At 47.6% G+C, this 20,459-nt stretch overlaps 1 protein-coding gene across 2 annotated transcripts in view; it reads left to right on the plus strand.

Annotated features, from left to right (window-relative positions):
- The window catches only part of TENT5C (terminal nucleotidyltransferase 5C), an 18,278-nt gene extending 10,797 nt beyond the window's left edge, over nt 1-7,481 (plus strand). For both annotated transcript variants that reach the window (XM_024764832.1, XM_024764834.1), the window contains exon 2: nt 5,372-7,481. In XM_024764832.1, the coding sequence (XP_024620600.1) occupies nt 5,372-6,573 (1,202 nt within the window). In that variant the 3' untranslated portion in view covers nt 6,574-7,481. The remainder of the gene's footprint in view (nt 1-5,371) is intronic.
- The last annotated feature ends 12,978 nt before the right edge of the window (nt 7,482-20,459 follow it).

A 20,459-nucleotide genomic window follows, 5' to 3' on the forward strand; every position in this document is an offset into this window, starting at 1 on the left:
AAATAACTTTTTTTTTTTTTTTTTTTTTTTCTCTTTTCAATGAGGGCTCAAACTGGTTTTCAGATCAGCCTGCCCTGAGTGTGCCAGGCAGTGGGAAACAAAGGAAAGTTAGCGTGCTCAGGGAGCTTGGTTTACTCTTTGGGCTTAGTTCGTCTTTTCCTCTCACCTTTTGCTGCCATCTCTACAAACTTGTTTTCCACTCGTGTGTGTATTTTATCCTTCTGCTGCAGCCAGATGCTAAAAGAAAAGGGAATTCAGGGGAACCTGAGGTAGTCATTCATCACAAGTCAGACTTTTTAGAAGATTAAGTAGCTTAAACGGAGCAGGCAGCTCGTCGTCCTCACTTGTGAAAAAGGTGCCTGAATTTTCAAATCAGTGAGAAATCATAGTGCCCACCCTGCCCAGTTTCTAGTGCAAAATACAATGCATCTGCTTCTCAGACAAGTAAAGGGAAATCAAACACTTTAGTCTGAGTTTACCAGGCTGCAAGTTAAGTTTTTTTCTAGTTACTATTTCGTTAATTCTGCTAATTAGAATTTGCCTTTAACCAGAGCCTTTCATGAATTGAGACTGTGTGTTTCGAGTGATTCTTTTCTACGGGGATTATATCAATGTTGATCTCAAGTGGTTGGTTAAAACTAAAACCGTTACACGAAGCTCTGGTGTGTTATCTAAGCCCTAAGGGCCTACGACCTGGATTTATTCTGGTAATACCACGTTTGTCTAAGTAACCTGTAAATGTACTTTTGATATTTGAAATTGTTCGGATGGGTGAGGGAAAACAAAGGATTCATTTCTGATAGGCACCGATAACTTATGTTGGGCTCTTCTAATAAGCTAAACAACAAATATAACTCAGCCTAAATTTGAGCCTTCAGCAGCTTCGAGAGCTGCTCCAGATCTAAGTCACAGTAAATTGGGAGAATTAAAAACTATACCATGGACTAGGCACATGTTCTGCACTGTGCTTTTATATAGACTACTTTTTTCTAAGAGTTAACTCCATTATTCATATATGTGTCAGAAGTTGTTGACGTGGAAGATGCCAACTATAGGCATCTTAGGTTCCTGAAAAAGTGTTTACTGCATTTATTAAGGTTCTTGCAACTGTAGCCGGTAACCAACAGCACCATGAGGGTAGCTGTAATACGTCTGAAATGAGAAATAGTAATTCTTGTAAAACTACAGAAAACATTTTTGGATACTAAACATAGAATGACACTAGGTGAGATGACTTATCCATCATTTTGAAAGTTTTGGGGATTTTTTTTGGATAAACAACGGACATCATCTTTTAAACACCGCAGAAGTAGAAAATTGACTAAAAGCCATTCCAGATAAACAGTGTCCCTCCTCCTCTGCCTGCCCCTCTAGAGATCGGTTTTTAGGCTTGGAGGAGAAGCTTCTAAGTGTATTCGGTTTTGGCACGTGGATACAGGGATGGTGGGGAGGGCTAGGAGGAAAGGAATTGAAGGAATTAAACAAGGTAGCAGGTTAGAAGGCTCAAAGGGCAGAGATTTTGGAATATGGCTCATAAGATTTTAACTTTTTTCAACTAATACATATGTAGGTTCCAAATTCAAAAGAGATAAAATAAGTCTTCTTTGTACCCTGTACCCCAGCCTAGAGGTGGTATTTGGTGTAAGCTGAACTACTTGTATATCCTTCCAGAGATTTTTGATTGTGTAAGCATAGACTTGTGCTTTTACACACACAGTTTCACACTTGCTTTTTCTTAATCAATCTTGATAAGCATTTCATATTCATACAGATAGAGCAGCCACCATTCTTTTGGACAACTGCAGGCATTTGTATCCTGTCGTATACATGCATCAAGTCATTTAACTTCCTTTACCGATGACTATTTGTAGCTTTATAAATAATTCTTCAGCGAATATCCTTGCGCATACTTGCACGTATACTCACAGGATAAAATCCAAAGTGGACTTCCTGCTATGCCAAAGAGTGTGTCCACTTAAACTGAGGGTCCCATGTTGTTCTTCAGAGAGAACCCACGGGCAGTGTACCAGAAGTGTCTGCTTCTTGGTCTTTGCCAATCTGATAGGGAAAAATGATACACTGAAGTCTAAATTTGCCCACCCCTTAAGGTAAGTTTGAATATGTTAAGTGTCTGAGCCACTGTTCATGTCCTTTGCCCCTTTTATGTTGGGGTTCTAGTATTCCGGATGTGTAGGAGCTCCTTATTCATTAAGGAAATGACTGCTTTGTCTAATGTTACAAGTATTTTCGTGGTTTTGTCTTCTCACGTCTTTATGGTGTTTTCACCACGTAGATGTTTTAATTTTTATATAGGCAAATGTATCAACTTTTTGCGACTTCTGTGTGATTTAGAAAGGAATACCCATTCTATGTAAACTTACATAAATTTCAAGTTTTTCTGGTATTGTTAGGGTTTCATCCTTTTACACTTAAGTCTTTGATTCATCCGTCTAGATCTTAGATTGGCACAAGCTAAGGAGCCATCCTTGCTTATTTTTAAAATCTAGAAAACTATCCAGATGTCTCAAAAATTTCCCTTTACTATTTCGAATGCCTCCTTTTTATACACTAAATCCCCTTATGTAGTAGATTTTCATTCTAGATTTTAAAAATTCGGTTTCATCTCTTTGTCTGCCTTTTCCTGCCCATATCATTGCTGTTATCAGTTATTGTAGCTTCATAATATCTCTTACCAGAGGCTAGTAGACATCATTCCAATGTTTAATAACTTTTCTGGCTATTCCTGCCCCTCTTCCCATTAGAACCTTACAGATTTTCAGTCTAAAATAGATTCTAACTTTGAATCTACTACAATGTCAGAGATTTTAAAATATGTGAACATTTTCATGCATAGGTACTACACCTCCCACCCTCCAACCCCCGCCCCAAGAATGAGTGATAGCTTTCCTCAGATTCTCTCTGGTCTTAGATGTCCCGCTTCTAATGTTAACAGCTACTGTTCTAGAGGTGGGAGTCGTCCTGACTTTAGATGACTCCTTTTTTTTTTTTAACAAGTCCTTAAAAAAAGGCACGAGTCAAAAGTGATTCCTACAACTATTCTCTACAACATTATCGAGTTTCTTCCTAGAGATTTTCTTAAAATTAATTGTTCCTTCTTTTCCAAGTACTGATTGAATTGCAGCTCCTCTGTGGCTGTGACTTCTTATGCCCACATCAGAAACCCGAGCCTTGGAAGCACACTGACAGCTGATACACAGGGTAAAGCAAGTTGTATTTTTATAGGTAAATCAACACACCTGGCAGAAATCTGTGTCACTAAATCATAGTTCAGCAGTGTTTCAGAACAAAGCTGGAGCCATACCTTTCTGTAATCATCTGAACTTAATCGTGTAGTGCCCTACACACTTGGCACAAGTGTAATGTGTGCTACGCTCACCATTAAAGGGGCCACAAAGAACCAAGCGCATATAGAGCACGTTAAAAAGAGATCTCTGCTGTCCCAAATCAGACTTGAAACCAAAGGACAGCCACAGTAAACATCAGGTATTTCATCACAAATCTTGCATGGTATCCTTAACTTAGAAGTGCTTTGGTAGGATAATCTAGATAGCCTAGGGCTCTCTGACGCTGTCCAAACAGGTTTGAAGGAAAACGTTTACCTTCCCTTTGGCAAGTATTCTTCAGTAGCAAGCAGAAGAGTGCCCATCCCCCATTGGCCCTCCTGGAGCCTGCTTTAATCACGTGATCCACTTTCCCAGGGCCAACTAAGTAAATTCAGTCCCTTAACCTACATACTAAAGGGAGCTTGTGATCCGGCCTGAGAAGAGGCGCATGATGGCCGGACTGGACAACTTGTCAGGTCTCGGCTGTCTTCTGCCCCTCAACCCCAGCTGAGAGCTCTTGTTGCCTTTCTGTCAGCCGTGTCCCCGCCCCATAAATGAGCTCCTCTGTGGCCTTCCTGTTCGCCCCAATCAACTGACACCACTTCTACCTTCATATTACGTTTTCTTTCGCCGACACACTGCCTCATATTGAGACATTGTGTCCTCACCCTCCTCCTTGACGGCCAGCTCCTGGAAAGCTGGTCTTGGTGTGTCCAGTGGTGCCCCCGACATGGCTCGACAACCGTCCCATTGATCTGAGCTCTATAGATAAGGCGAGGGTCCCTGGCGCCAGTGCAGGACTAAAAACCCAAGTTGGAACCCCAGGACTACGCATGCTGGGCGTGCTTTCAAAGGCAGCTGCTTCCAAACAGTGAAGCTGCAGGTCATGGGGATGGATTCTGTGTGTCTAGCGAGTCAGAAAAGTGAAGGGGGTGGCCAGACTTTCTGTTTGCAGCGAAGTCTGAGGGCAGCACCTCAGCCTTTTACGTCCATCTAGCTAATATGTGACCCATGTGGATCCAAAGCACCTGGACTTTTCTGCTGTATCCGTTTTTGTTATTACATATGAGCATTTCCAGGGAATCTGTTGTTTCATTTTCTGAACAATGTAACTTAGTTGACAATTACTTTGGTAACCTTGTGGTTCTAGCCGGTGATGTGCGAGAAACATGTTTTTCTCCTAGTACTGAGTGCTAACTTTGTTCTCCTTGGGTAGACTGAAGGGATTCTTTTTCAAAATACAGTTGAAAAATCACACTGCCCTGAGGAGGTTTTCCATATCCCATGTGGGGCCTCCTTGCTGGGCAGAGCGGTTCCACTGCTTGGCTGACCTAACCCTTTGTTACTCAGGAATTTTGTCATTCAGACACCTCCTTGGTCCTCCCCTGGATAACAGGATTGTTTGTTACGGGGCAGACAGCTCCCGTAAGTGAAGAGGATATCGGCGTATTTGATTATAGCAGGACCAAGCCCAGGGTTGAGAATCCACCTATTCACGAAGAGAAGGAAGCTTCTCTTGTGGATCCTGTGTTCTGTGTGGGCATTGTCCCGAGGTATCAACCAGCTCAGGATGTAGTTAGGGAGCCCAAAGCAGGAGAGGTGATTTCCATGGAAAACAAGGAAAATTAGCAAAACCTGTAGACCCTCTACTGAATAATGTTGTGTTTAGGTTACTCGGTTTAGCAAGTTTGTCTGCTTCCCTTCACACACAGACTCCACCCCCGACCCTACCCTCACGCAGACAAAACGGGCAAAACGAACAAACCCCACAGAAAACAAAAGTCCGAAGTTGTCAGATTTGGTGTAGGGTAGGTTTACGTGTATATTGTCCTCACTCCCTGCGGGCACTGTTCTTAACACGCTTAAGCTCACTTAATCCTCGGCAGCAGCACCGGGCAGCAGGTGCTCTCGGCCACTTTGCAGTAAGGAAGATGTTCAGAGAGAAACCAGCATCGTCTCTGAGTCCCTGGAGCTGCTTTGCCACATAGAAGTGAATGCTCACTCTGTTTCTCTTCCCTCTCTTTCAGTTTCCCCAGCAAGAACATCCCCCAAGATGGCAGAGGAGAGCCCCAGTACCAGCGACTGCGTGTCCTTCAGCGTGCTCACCTGGGACCAGGTGAGCCGGCTGCATGAGGTCCTGACCGAGGTCGTACCCATCCACGGACGAGGCAACTTCCCCACCTTGGAGATCACGCTGAAGGACATCGTGCAGACAGTCCGCGGCCGGCTGGAGGAGGCGGGCATCAAAGTGCAGGACGTCCGGCTGAACGGCTCCGCGGCCGGCCACGTCTTGGTCAAAGACAACGGGTTGGGTTGCAAAGACCTGGACCTCATCTTTCACGTGGCTCTGCCCACGGAGGCCGAGTTTCAGCTGGTCAGGGATGTGGTTCTGTGCTCCCTCCTGAACTTCCTGCCAGAGGGCGTGAACAAGCTGAGGATCAGCCCAGTCACCCTGAAGGAGGCGTACGTCCAGAAGCTGGTGAAGGTACGCACGGACACTGACCGCTGGAGCCTCATCTCCCTCTCCAACAAGAACGGGCGGAACGTGGAGCTGAAATTCGTGGACTCCATCCGGCGTCAGTTCGAGTTCAGTGTGGACTCTTTCCAGATCATCCTGGACTCCCTGCTCTTCTTCTATGACTGCTCCAGCCACCCCGTCTCCGAGCACCTGCACCCCACTGTCATCGGGGAGAGCGTGTACGGGGACTTTGAGGAAGCCTTGGACCACCTGCAGAACAGACTCATCGCCACCAAGAACCCCGAGGAGATCCGGGGCGGGGGGCTGCTCAAGTACAGCAACCTCCTGGTGCGGGACTTCAGGCCCACCGACCAGGACGAGATCAAGACCCTGGAGCGCTACATGTGTTCCCGGTTCTTCATCGACTTCCCCGACATCCTCGAGCAGCAGAGGAAGCTGGAGACCTACCTGCAGAACCACTTCGCTGAGGAGGAGAGGAGCAAGTACGACTACCTCATGACCCTGCGCAGGGTAGTGAACGAGAGCACCGTGTGCCTCATGGGCCACGAGCGCAGGCAGACCCTGAACCTCATCTCCCTGCTGGCCCTGCGCGTGCTGGCCGAGCAGAACATCATCCCCAATGCCACCACCGTCACCTGTTACTACCAGCCCGCGCCGTACGTCAGCGATGGCAACTTCAACAATTACTACGTGGCCCACTCTCCGGTCACCTACAGCCAGCCCTACCCCACCTGGCTGCCCTGTAACTAACCTTGAGACCCGAGGGTTTCCGCAGGGGGAACCCCCGTAGGGCGAGGGCTCTCAGGTAGGGGAGACTCCTTCTAGATGTAGTTGTTTGGCTTTTAAAGGGGAACTCAGCTCTGATTCTGCTTTTTTTTTTTTTTTTTTTCTTTGTGTGCCCATTGGAATGGGTCTCCAGTATATCGTGAGCCAACCCTAAAGGGACCTGTTATTTCCAGTGCCACTTTGGAAAATGCTATAGGAACTATGACCTATCCACATCTTTCCAAGACAGACACTAACATGCCGTGTTCCAGACATCGGCACGGGGCCGTCTGAGCTCCGTGCGGTCGTTGAGCTTGGGAAACACGTGGGCAGTGTAGAAGTCTCCAGCTGCCGGGCTTCTCACTGGAGCCTAGGGTAGGGGATGTCGGCCCTCACTTGGAATCCTCGGCACTTACGTGAAAGTTGTGCGGATGGTCGATTTTCTTGTGTCAGTTTTAGTCCCGCAGAAAATGGTAAACGTGAGGGTGTTCTTGTGGCTTAATTTTTGTTCAAGGGACGAAACTGCTTATGTTCATTCTCTGTCAGCAGAGCTGAGGATTTCTCTCCTCAATAAACCAAAGCCGATAGCTGGAGAATTACTATCTGGTTGGAAGTGGTTGATGGTTTAGATGCTGTGCTATCACGAGGAGTTGTGAGAGATTGCTGAGAGAAAAAAAAAAAAAAATGAAAAAAAAAAAGACCTTTTCTTGAAATGTAACTTGAAAACAAAATAAACCGTGCAACATAATGTCCAGTAGAATTGTGGTGGGGGATTGTAAATAGGAAACGTGAATGTTCAATTTTTCTTTTCTTAGAAGTGAGGAATTCTTATTGAATGACACTTTTTTGTTTCCCTCATCAGCTCATCGCTTTTGTTTTGCCCTTCCCAAGACTAAGGATTGTGCCGAGTCTAGGGTCTTTGCCGTAACCGATGTGAGGGTCTTCCCATGTTTTAATCGGAAACCCATTTTGGTCACATTCCAAGTGTGACTGGCTGTTTTTTCTGGAGTACTTTGGCCGATTTCTGTTTTTGTTTTTTCAAAAATAGTGGTTTCCTTCTCCAGGCTTTTTGGACAGCAAACAAATCCAGGGATTTCAGTAGATCCGAGTGACCTGTGGAATGGTCCGCGCCTGCGGGCAGAGTTCTCTGGTTTAAAATTGCTTTAAATTCGCACCTGCTGTCCCTGTGCTGCGTGTGAGGTGGGCGCTCCTTCCGTCAGCGGGGCCTCGTGTGTGTCCGAGCCCCCGAGGCATCCTCAAGAGGATTCCTGCCAGTGTATTTGGGAAGAATTGAGAGGATGAAGAAGAAGAATCTTCCTTACTCTGGTAGATTGACCATACTTGTTTATACTCTGCACTTTAGAAGGCAAACAGTGTTAATCTCTAGTCTGAAGCAAGCTTAGCAAATGGGAGAATTCTAGGCTACTGTTGCGTTCCCAGTAGAGTAAGGGACTTCGTGTTTCGAAGCTTTTCGTGGGATCTCTTAGAAAGCATCACTTTAGGGTATCAAGGGCAAAGAAACTCCATGTTGCCAGCCAGCTTAGTTTCTTGAGTGATTTAATTAAATCCATGCTGCTGAGTTTTACTTTCTCTTGTGGCCATAAAAATCCCGAGCCCTGAGTGATTGCTTTCTCCTTGCTTGAAGCAATGAAGTTACCTTAATGCTTAGTAGAAAAGGAGTGGTGTATCTTTTTCTGAAGATTATATTTTCAGGTTTTTCTCTGGAATATGTTGTCCTCTTGAAAGCAGATCGGGCATGACTGAAACCCGAGGCTTAGTTGGTATCCATGTTGTGGACTAGTTGAATAGAAGCCACTTCTTAGTGTAACCAGCTTCTGTTTCCCTGTGAACCAGTAGTTATATTTGAATTCACTGGCTTTGAGTCAAGGCTGGTTCTACCTTGAGGCGGGTCCTGGGGTGCTTCAGTGTTAAAAAGGGCAGTGAAGAGTGAGCCCCGACTTTAAAAACTCTGTGGTCATCCATGACCTTAAAAGGCTGCCATTGTTGTCAAATGGCAACATGTTTGCACAAAGATGACAGATCTGTTTAACCAAAGCTCTGAAATATGACAAAGCCACCAGCATACGCACTTGCTCTCAGAAGTCAGTATTGCTTCTGCTAGAAGGCTTGTGGATCAGGGTAACGAGGGTCTGGATGAAGATGGGATCAGAACTGCATCAAGTCATTAAATTTCCGGTTTGTCCTTGGCGTTCTGTCTGCTGTCTGGTACTGGTCCTCCTTTAAGGATGAAGGGAGGCACAGAAGTTGCTAGAAATCCCCAGAACACCATTGCACGATGGCCATCTCGATAGACTCCCTTCACCTGAAGTTCTTAGTCAGCCCAGCTGTTTTGAAGTTAGAGGGTAGACCTGTGTTCCGGCACCATCAGGGTCAAAAGCTGCCCTCGCCCAAAGCTGCACTTTTAAATACCACCCTGGTCTAGTGGTGTCTCCATCTGCTCTGTGAGCCTCTTGCCTGCCTCAGAACAGGTAACCTTGAATTTCAGGTGTCTGGAAATTCTAGCTGGAACCTGCCTTTTGTGCTGCTCACACAAGCACCAGGTACTCTGAACTTGTACTGAGTCCAGTGGTTCCTCTTCTTTGTGTGTTGAGTAATATGAAACTTGGCAGTGGCAAAGGGCACTAAAGTTCAAGTGCAAGTTCTAATATAAATGGAAGCAGCCTCATTTGCTTCAGGACTCCTAGCAGTTTTCTGATGCTTTCTGCAGGCGTGTTACCCCAGCCTGCTTCTTGGAATCAGGCTGAGCAGCTGTGAGATGAAAGCTGTACCTTTTCCCCCATGCGTTGGCAGAAGAGGACACGCTAAATTCCTGGCCTCGAGCTTCATCTCACCTTTAATTCTTACCTTGGCAGTGAGACACTATTCCTCACTCAATAACTTCAACTCTGAAACTAAACTACATCACTGACACCTTCAAAGCAGGGTTCCTGCTGACTGCACATGGGAGGTGGCATGGCTCACAGCTGGGAGGGCCTCGCAGGTGGGGAGAGGCGGGTAGGAAAGATGCTGGGTTCCTGGTATGTGGCAACAGATGTGGTTTGGCATTCAAGAGTTTGTTTTTTTTTTTTCCCCCAGTTTGATATGTTTCCCCCCCCCCCCGGGGATTTGAGTCACAGAGAACTGTGTGTGAACGTGTGTTTTGTGGTGATGCGATAATAATGAAATTGCTAAAGCCCCGAATCTGCTTGTCCTTCAGCCTCTCTGCTAGCACTAGCCCCTTACCTTCATGGTAGATTAGGATTTTAACCTAGTACTGCTTTGTTAACTTTGGGAAATGGTGCCACTCAAAAGCAACTTCCTAACTTTAGGAATACCTCCTTTTTGGTTAACTTTCTGGTACCAGTGCCTTGTTTTAGGATGCAGCTAGACTCTGAGCTCAAATGTCCTCTTCCAGAGAATAAATGATAATTATCTAGTCGTGAGCAGAGACCCTAATGCTCCTTGGGGCCATTGCTTCCCGGGTATCTGATGGGCTCCACACTAGGGAAGAACCCTTGGGGTAGATTCTGTGAGGTGAAAGAACATCCAGTTGCCAAGGTTAGACTCGATTTTTAATCTGGCAGAGACCAGAATGTCACAGCTGACTTTGGAACATACTCCAGTTCGGCCAGTTCCATTCAGAGAACCAAGGGAGGGGTGTGTAGCAGGGGATGTGTTTAAAGAGACCTGGCAAGTTTTCAGGATTATTTGTGGAGACTTCCAAAGTGAGGATCAGGAAAGAAAATGCTTTTCTTCTGAGTTCAAGTTCTAAATCTTGTTTACCTATCCCTTAAAGAATAGTTTAAGTGGAAGCAAAAGAAAATGCTTGGAGTTTTGCCTGGGCTAGTGAGGGGTGGTGCAAATTGTCATGTGTGTTTGCATAGGAAGGTGAGAAGACCATCCGCTAAAGAGGAAGTCGTTAAATAATATGGATCTGTGGGTGTTTAAAAACTCAAGCAATCTGGTCTTTTTTTTTTTTTTCATGAATTTAAAATAAACTCACTGCTTTAGGAAAATTAGGTTTTTAGCCATTCATTTCCAACTTACTATAGATGAAAAGATACAAATTAGACTAAATTGGAAGCTTTTTTGTTACTGTATACTTGCATAGCCTTTCAAATATTAATTTCCTAGGATATGGGAGGTTTCCTCTTTGGTGTAATGGCCACTGACCTTCTTATGGGATGCAGGTGAAATCACTTGTCAATGCAAAATGTGTTAGAACTTGATGAAATAAAGCTTTGAGTTTGAGAAATAAAGGTATATTTAAAAAGACCATGTCAGTTCTGCGCATTTCTTTATGTCTCTTCAACGGTGAACTTATTATAGGTTTCAGGAAACACGTTGCACAGCGGTAAGCGGTTATCAGCCTTGGATACTTGTCTGAAAGATGGTGCTTTTCTCTGTGTGGTTACCTCGGGGGCTGCAGTTCCCTTGATACTTGGATTTAAACTGAGCTTTGTTATCGACCACAGCATCTTGGCTAACGTTTACATTAGGTGGTGTGGGCTTGAAATCCACCTTCTCTGGCACCTTGTTCGATTCAGTGCTAAAGGCTAGATTCTCTTGAGCTTGACCTTGGCCCCAGACCTATTTCAATGAGAGAACCAAAATAACCTCAACTATACTGTATGCAACTGCTATCATGGTGTCTCCACATTGGAAAAGAAGTGTAGGAGTGACCAAGTGATGCCTGAGTGGTTGTCTTGTCTTTAAACGTGTAAAATCCTTCATCCCCTCGTCTTCAACCTGCCTGTTCCTCCTCCTTCTTAGACCTTCTGGTCTGAGGATGAGAATTACCTGCAGTCCAGTATGCGGAGTCCTTCCAGATCACTATGGCGTGTTCATCTGATGACACTTTCTCTGAAGCCCTGAGTCCCAGCCTGCACCACCTCTGCTGCTTCCTCACCCCGCCCTTTATCCTGGCGCTGTCAACATCCGAATCAGTGGCCTCCATCAGCCTTACGTTGACTACCCCCGTTCTGGCCACCTACTCAACACTGGCTATACTTTGTGTGGACCTAGAGCTGCTCCTGAAGTTTGGAGCAGCTCCCTCCATGGCCACAAGAATTAGGATCCACCAGAGAGCAATTTTACAATCTTTTATGTTTCCCTACAAGCCAATGCCAGGATCCTTTTCCTCCTCGTTTGTACTGCATGTTCCTTCTGAAATCTTTGATTCTGCCTGCTTTGGCGTGGCCTTCACCTCTTGCCTGGGTTATTTCATGAGTCAGATCATGTGTCTCCCCGCCATTTTTCTCGACTCATCCGAGGGCTCTTTCTAAAATAGACTTGCCTGTGCTCCTCCCAGACATTGAAAACTGCTTAAGGCTCTGCTGTGCGAGGGCAGATGTCAGACTTAAACCCATGAGGAGTCCTTTGCAGGCAGCTCCAGCCTTATACCTCCCCTGCTAAGCAGCCCTCCTTCCAGCCCCAGGGCACACAGGTCCTTCTGTGCAGCGAGCCCCTAAAGTCAGCCGGGCTGTCGCATCTACCCTGCTTCCCAGCCCACCTTCCCCGCTTCTGTTTCGACTCCTGTACTTACTGTGTTGCATCAGCTCTTCACCTAGATCGTGAACACCTGCTTGTTTCGTTTTCCCCAGCCTGCCTCCCACACAACTGTCAGAGACTGAACTTGTGCAAATGTTGAACTTGGTGTTTTTGCCCGTAGAGAACTTGGACTGGGGCCGCTAGCAACCAGGAGGCTGAATCCTGGATACTAACATGGATGTGTTATCATGCCTCATTCTCGTGCTGGGAAACATTTTAGTCCAGGCATCGTCCAGACCAATATTTACAGAGCAACTGATGTGGGCAGCGGTGGTGCTCAGTTCCCCCAGAATGAGTAGTTACCTCCCGGACGCTGGAGCACTGTTGACCGCAGGCTCTTGACCTCCTGAACAAGGTCAGTACTTACGGCTGCAAACTTGACACTCTGTTGTATCCTCCCTAACTCCCCACCCACCTATTACCACCCCCCCTCCCCCAGACTTTCCCTTCCGGTGTTTCAGTAGAACTCCTGAATCAAGCTCTGAGGGTTCATTCTTTGGCATTGGAATACTGCTCCCAGCGCCAGCCAGGATTTCCAGGAGCACACTTTGAATTAGTGGGGAATTTTTTTCTCCTTCACTGTCTAAGGAGTGACTTGGGTGGGAGAGTCACATACATGTAATTTGGGATTAACATCTGCTGGAAGATGCTGAGAACATGAACAGGACCTGAGAGGGTTTATTAAACAACCTCTGGGAGAAACACAGGCCAGAGCTTCAGCGTGACACACCCTCTACTGCCTTACCTGGCGTGGAGCCGTATCCTCTCCAGAGACCTTCAGCTCCTTGTGCACCTTATGGCAGGTAGAGTTGAGAGGAAGGTCCAGGTGGGACATAGTAAAAGGAGCTGGAAGGCACTATGGTGGCTGTCTGGTACCCCACACCTCCCAAAAGCTGAGGGGGAATTGATGAGGTCAAGCGACTTCCTGCCCCGAGTGACAGCACCAGAGCTGGGCCCACAGTGCTGGCTTCTTGCCTCCCGGCCCCATGCTTTCTCCTGTACACGGGGCTGTGTCCCTCTCCCGAGGGTGAACGCTCTCTAGTAGAATGTGCTGAGCTGGCAGATGAACCACAAGCGGCATCCCTCTCTTGAGCAGGTTTCTGTGAGTGCCGCCAGAACGCCAGGGAAGCTGGGCCATGGCAGGAGGCTCGGCTTCATGCCTGGGAAGGTGATTCCTCACCTAGCTCAGAGCAAGCCCGCCGACCTGTTGCGGCCAAAGCTGCATCACAGATTTGTTTCATCAGTCACCACTCAAGCTGCCTTTTACTGTAGGAAGTTTCTTACAAGTGGTCCTAGGGGAAGGCATGAGAAGCAGGTGTCACCTGCCTTCTTTTAGATGCTTACCTGGGAAGGAGGGGTCTGAAGCTGTACTGTGTGTGTGAATGTGAGACAGAGAGAGCGAGAGAGAGGGAGAGAGGGAGAGAGAGAGAGAGAGAGAGAGAGAGAGAGAGAAAGCAATGGAGACCAGCAGCATAACAGTGACTCTCCTAAACATTTCGCAACTGTTCAATATGGATGGCGTCTGAGCCTTTGCTTAAGGGGTCTGTTGGAAGCTAAAGCCGTGAGAAAATGAAATGACAGTTGCTCACATTTGACTAAGGCTTTAGAGTTTACCGTGTCCACGTTACATGCGTGTCAGCTTGTGGATCTCAGAGACCTGGGAGATGGGGAGCACAGTTCCCATTTTACAGACAAGGGACCAGAAGCTCCCAGCACCCCAAGGTTTCATATCTTAGGAGAGGCAGAACCTGTGCACAACGGCCAACTCCAAGGCCCCAGTCTTCCCAGTCTTATGCCCCCAAAGGCACTCAGTAAACCATAAATCACCCGACAGTATTAGTTGTTATGCCAGCCTCTTGGGGCCCAAGGGCCGAAGAGGTGTTGAGTTGCTTGGTAATAGATCCGCTTCCACTTGTGCAGGAAAGGAATTCCTTGGGCAGGCCAGCAGCTTTTCTCAGACAACCCTCCCTTTGTGAATCAGGTGGGGAACAGTGAGGGGTACCTACTGCAGGCTCACTGACATGTTCCGGGAACATCACCAAACGCCACGTCCTGTGCTGTGTTAGCATTGACTCTCCTGACAGCTCGGAGATAGGACGATTCCGTTTCCAGAGGAAACCAGAATGTCGTACAGCCAGCAGAGCCAGGACTAGGCTATGGGGCGTCTAACTTTGGGGCTCAAGCTTTCAGCCCTTCTACAATATGCTGTTTTGCCTTCAACCTGTATTTTACAGGGTATCACGTGGAGGAGGTACAGGAGAACAGGTATCCCGCCCTCCAACAAGAGCGTTTGGAGAGCGAAGGGCACACGTCCCAAGTCTGTGGTTAGTAAGTGGTATTAAATGGAGGCCAAAGAGACCGACTAAACTGATTAGCTCAAAACAAAAATTAAACCAGCTGACTAAGCGGAAATAAGGTGCCTCTATTGCATTGGGGTTGGCATATAATTTAACATCAGAATTAAAAGGGAAACAGCATCTTTTTTTTCCCTTAAACAAGAAAAAAGTTACATGATACAGGAGTATGTAAACTACCTGCAAGATGGAGCAGAGGGTACGGGAGTGCGGGAAGACCGTGCAGAAGTCAGGAAACCAGCTTGCCCACAGCCATAGTGTAAGGAAACCCACAAGGGAGGGGACTCAGAAAACTAATAGCAAAACCCAAAGCAGTTCCCGGAGGCAAACACCTGTCAATTTTCATGTACTAAATATAGTGGTAGTTGGGTCACCTTATCCCTAAATAAACACTAGCTAGACAAAGACTTTTTAGAAAAGAATCTTGCCATTGGCTCAGGCAAGCTGGAGGCTGGGAGAAGCAACCTCCTGGCAGCCTCTTACTCCTCTGCCGCCCCTGCTACTTCAGATTCCCTCTGTGCTTCTGCCCTTCTCTTAGGTTGGCTGCATGTACCTGATTATCCTTGTGCCTTTTGTCCCTTCCCCCGAGGTGAGGGATCGGTTTCCTTGGCCTTCCCGTGATCAGCACCGGGTGGGAGAAACCCCCCGTCTCTCCAGCACAGGCCCACGGGCAGCTCTCCAGCAGAGGCTTATTTTCCATCCCACTTCAGATACTACTGAAAGGAACACGGTTCTTCCCTTGCTTTTGCCGTTTGAAGTTTGCTGCTGAATTGGGCGCAGCCCCTATGTCAGGAAACGTCAAACCCGAAGCCTGCTGTGCGCGTTGTGCTTCCAGCCTCTTGCCCGAGCGCCGCCAGGCCCGTACCCAGCAGGGTACAAGGGACCCGAGGTGAGGGACAACCTAGAAAGGCAGAAGGGCCAGAGCTCCAAACCCGGCACACCTCCCCTCCTCCCTGCCTGCTCTCATCAACTGCTCGCAGCCCAACTTTCCTCGAGATGATGTCAATGAAGATGGTACACACTTTGGGGTTGCTGAGAATTAGAAAAGCAAGTATTTGATACAGAGCCCCAAGCCCAATACCAGATGCTCAGAGATGGTATGTATTGCTTGATATCCTCTGCCTTCCAGGGGCTCATAATCTGTTTGGGGAGTGGAGACAGACTGCGTGAAAGCACTAACACGTGTGCCACAGATTCTTCAGCTCTGTTGGACATCAGGAAGTAAATAGTAACACTAGCTACAATGTATTGAAACCTACAAGGCCAATTAAGGGTGTCATCTATACTATCCATAATGCTTATGACAGCTCTGCCAGGTAAGTGAGGATAGTCTTTGCCCCCATCCCACCTCCCGCTTGGCTGATGAGGAACCAAGGCTCAGAGAGGTTAAGCAACATGTCACAGCCCACACAGCCGCAGAGGGAGGGGTTGATCAGCCTGGGCTGAACAGTTTCATACCTGGAGCCAAGGTGGTGTGGACCATGCCCAGCTGTTGGGCTGAGGCCTGGGGCGCCAGCCAGTGCTCTGTCCTGGCAGACCACCTCATTGCCCATTGACCCATGGGTGGCAATTCGTCGTAATTCCTACTAGATAATCAATGAGCCTCACTTCCGACCTGTTGCCAACTCACACAGTTCCCCGGAACTTCAGACCTACTCCCCCCACCCCTGTGCGGGGCGGTCAGCAGAGAATGAAAGATACTGTTCTGGACGACCACAGTGAACTCGCTGTACAATGAAGTCATTTTGTTCTTTCACTGAACCACTTCCCTGTACCAGGAATTAGAACCTACACGCTGAAAAAGCCCAGAAACCTCCTGCTCCAGTGTGGCAGGCTCTTTTGTAACTGTGTGACCCACTGGTTTTGCTGGGATGTACACATTTCTAATAATGGTGACGATAAACAAAGAGGACTTTGCGTGGCAGGGGCGTTTCCTCTCTCCAAAGCTGCTGTCTCAGATGTTCCTCCACTGCCCGAGCCCCAGAGCCAGCCCCCTCGTCCCCCACCAGGGCCTGCTCCCCCCTGACCGGGGACCCAGCAGCTCAGAAAAAATGGCAAAAAAACGGGACTGGAGGAAGCTGGGGCTTTCCCTGCCTGAGATTTCACACGAACGCTTTAACCCACCCTGCTCGATTGTGTTTTCTCTGCCAGACAAGGGCCTCCCCCGCCAGGGAGCAGTCAGTGGCTTCCAGCAGGGTCAGCAGTCAGGGCCTGTGGAAAAGGGCAGGTGGAGGGGGACGCGGCACAGCCACGTGGGTTCAGCTGGGGTGAGTTTCTGATCCGGCCATTGTGGAAGCCAATTGGATAAATATCTTATTGGGGACAGTATAAGGATTTTTCTAGCTCAGGGGTCAGCAGTCTTTTACTGTAAAGAAGCATTTAGCAATAATTTAGGTTTTGTGGACCATACGGTTTCTGTCACAATTATTCTACTCTGCTGTTTTTATCGCGAAAACAGCCAGAGATAATATGTGAATTAACCGTGTTCCAATAAAACTTTATTTCCGGACACTGGAATTTGAACTTCATATAATTTTCACGTATCGTGAAATACCATTATTTTTATTTTCCCCAACCGTTTAAAATGTAAAACGTGTTCTTACTTGCCAGCTGTAAGCAAACAGGCAGCAGGACAGATGCGGCCACTGACTAGTTTGCCGGCTCTTATTCTAGATGAGAGAGAGGCTGCTTCACAGAAAAGCACTTCTCGTTTTTGTCCCCCCTCCAACCGTGTCCCTCAACCGGGTGGAACTGCAGACTGACTGCCAGTCCTGTCACCCACGTGTCATATTCTCCGCATGAGCTCCCTGCTCAGGGTCTCGTTGTGGTGGCCCGCTGTACCTGCCAGTGTGAGTTTCTGTCACCACGACTCTGAACTTGAGCCCAGAGATTCTAGCCACGTGGGCATCACTGCCCTCTGGCCCCAGATGGTCCTCTTGGCCCACCTTCCACCATACCTCTCGCTCGGCGGGGGAAGCTCCTATCCCCATGCGGGTCACAATTTCTTCCATGTTCCCAAAAAGGCTGGACTCTCTCCCTCGGTTCTTCATAGAGCCTTCAAATATTACGACTCCTATTAGGCAGGCTGGTTCTACTCCTTACAATTCCTCTCAGAGACCTTGGGACGCTTTGCTTGGGACTTTCAAGTTGTACCCCTCAGCATTGAGTCAAATGAATCCCTCCTGCCCACATCCCCCAGAATCCTGAGACACTCGCTTAAGGCTAAAGTGAGCCCTTTGTTCTGGCATCCTGGGGGGTGACTCCCAGACTCCAGAGACCTTTACCACTTCTCTCGGGGGTCCCTGGGGCTGCTTGAAAGTGTAGTAGCTGACTGTACCCCCAGGCTGGGCATCAAGCAGGGTCTGTCCCACCTGGCTCAGACCTCCCCGCCCCAGGAGCTCAGCCTGCACTTCTGCAACAGGCACATGGGTTGTCAGAGATTTGGAGAAACAATGGCCTGACGTACAAAATGCTCAAGAAAGATGGAGGTTCCAAACGGGAAAACTATTGACCTTCTCCCTGATGAGTCCGGAGGGGGATGGAGAGGGCGCTAATGCCATCAGCGACTCTACGGGCCATTCAGGTGTTCAAGGGACAGAGTGATGGAGGGGTCATGATGAGAGACCGGGGCTCAACCCTGCCAAGATAAGAGGGCTCAAAGACGTGAAGAGAGTATCTGAGAGACACTGGGCTTCGCTAAGAAGAACGTGGAGGACACACGCCTGGGGAAGGAGAGAATGGAGCGGGTGATGCTATGCAGCCAGCCCACACGCTCTGTTCCTCCCGGGCGTCTGTCTTTTCCCATTCAAGAGGGAACAGACAGTGAGAGTGAGAAGTGGGTGGGGGCTGAGGAGATGGATGGACTTTGCACTGCCGTTTCCCAACTCTGTGTCCTTTGGTCAGTTTTTTAACCTCTTTGTTTCCTTGGCTATAAAAATGGGGATGCTTACCTGCTATGGTTAGTATAAAGATTAAAGGAGCTAAAGTTAGTAAAGACCCTAGCGGTAAACAGATAGTTAATAAATGATAGCCTGTGTGCGTAGGCATGTCTATTTTGTGTTTAAACTGGGCGATTCTTTAGTAAAGTTGTGGCTTTCATTTTGGTCCTCAGATTATCTGATAAAATCACCTGGAGTGCTAGTTAAAAATTCAGTTTCCCCAGATCCCATCCCAAGATTCTGATTCAGTAGGTCTGGCTTAGGGGCAGGGAATCATCCCCAGATAATTCTCACGTGCTTGGAGTTCGGACAGCACAGCCTTAAAGGTTGAGGAGGAGATGTACCACAGGAGCTGGGATGGCCAGAGGGTCCTTAGGAGCTGGAAAAACGGGGGCCCAGTCCCCGAAGATGACATCCCAGGGCACAGAAAGCACTTGAAAATGGGATCACATGTCACAGTTATCAACAAGAAAAAAAGGCAACCAGAAACATCAAACCAATAAACTAGATGTCCACACCCTCAGAATTAGTTTGAATTTTTCAACGGTTGTCCACACAGATTCAATAAGAGAGACCAATCTGCCTGTCTTTTTCTTAGGCTTCCAGATGTTTTGTTTTTGTGGTTTTAGTTGACTATTGTTAATACATTGCATTTTAACTTCAGATTCTGAAAAAAAAAAATCATTGTTCCTGGTGAGGAACTGTGTACTGAATGGTAATAAAATCAAGGGGATTTATGATTTGCAGAACAAAACTGAGTCCAAGAATTGAAATCCACTCAGAGGGTGGTGGTAAGAGGTTTTCGCTTCCCATGATAAAATCCCCGGTCTTTTTTTTTTTTTTTTTTTAAATTTTTTTTTTTTTTTTTTTTTAAATTTTTTTTTTTTTTTTTTTTTAAATTTTTTTTTTTTTTTTTTTTTAAATATATTTATTTATTTATTTGGCTGTGTTAGTTCTTTGTTGCTGCGTGGGGGCTTTCTCTAGTTGTGGAGAGTGGGGGCTACTCTTTGTTGTGGTACACGGGCTTCTCATTGCAGTGGCTTCTCGCTGCAGAGCACAGGCTCTAGGTGTGTGGGCTTCAGTAGTTGTGGCACGAGGGCTCAGTAGTCGTGGCTCACAGGCTCAGTAGTTGTGGTGCATGGGCTTTGTTGCTCTGCGGCATGTGGGATCTTCCAGGACCAGGGATCGAACCTGTGTCCCCTGCATTGGCAGGCAGATTCTTAACCATTGCGCCACCAGGGAAGTCCCAAAATCCCTGGTCTTGAAGGTTTAACTCTGCAAGGAGAATGTTCCCGTGGGCAGAGCAAGTGACCGGCAGCTCTTTCTACCCCTGTGGAGCCTTCACTCTAGTGGCCTGGGGAGCTGCCCCCACCCCCGCCCCTGCATGGGCACCACCAACACCCTTGGTTCCCTGGAGCCAGCTGAGACAGTCTGGATGTTTTAAAACAACATTTTACTACATTTTGAAAGAGACCAAAGAGGAAACAAATATAGAAAGAGCAAGGAGTATAACCATAGGACAAGGGGAAGAGCATCGCTTCTGGTGCTCCCCGAGGTCAACTGGTCCTCGGGGCTCCAGCCCACACCATCTCTGGCTGGCCAGTCCTGTGCTCCAGTGCCTAGGGGCTGGCTCCCAGTCTCAGCCTTCACTGGTTACTGTCACTGCTACTCCAAGGCCACATCCTTGACCTCTTGACCTTCCTGGGTCCAGACTACAGAATCCAGGGACAGACCCCCTGCTGCTTTTTACCGAGGGTCTTCTCTTCTGATTATGACATCTTCCGAGCTGAGAGAGTTTCCAGCGAAGACCTCACTGTGCAGGTGAGACACAGCCTGCCTCTTTCCTGTGCACCTCTAGCTGTGGCATCCATAAATCAGGACCGATCACTTCTGGTAACCTCACTGGTCCCTGGCAGACTGCATTTCCCACCTCTTTTCAGTGGGAAGCCCTGTTCCAATCAAGTCAGTCTGTTCTCAAAAGCCTTCACTTGTTTCTCATTGCCTGTAGAGAGCCTCTAGATCCTCCACC

The sequence above is a fragment of the Neophocaena asiaeorientalis genome, unplaced genomic scaffold, assembly GCF_003031525.2.
Source record: "Neophocaena asiaeorientalis asiaeorientalis breed wild unplaced genomic scaffold, Neophocaena_asiaeorientalis_V1.1 scaffold62, whole genome shotgun sequence".
Lineage (NCBI taxonomy): Eukaryota > Metazoa > Chordata > Mammalia > Artiodactyla > Phocoenidae > Neophocaena > Neophocaena asiaeorientalis.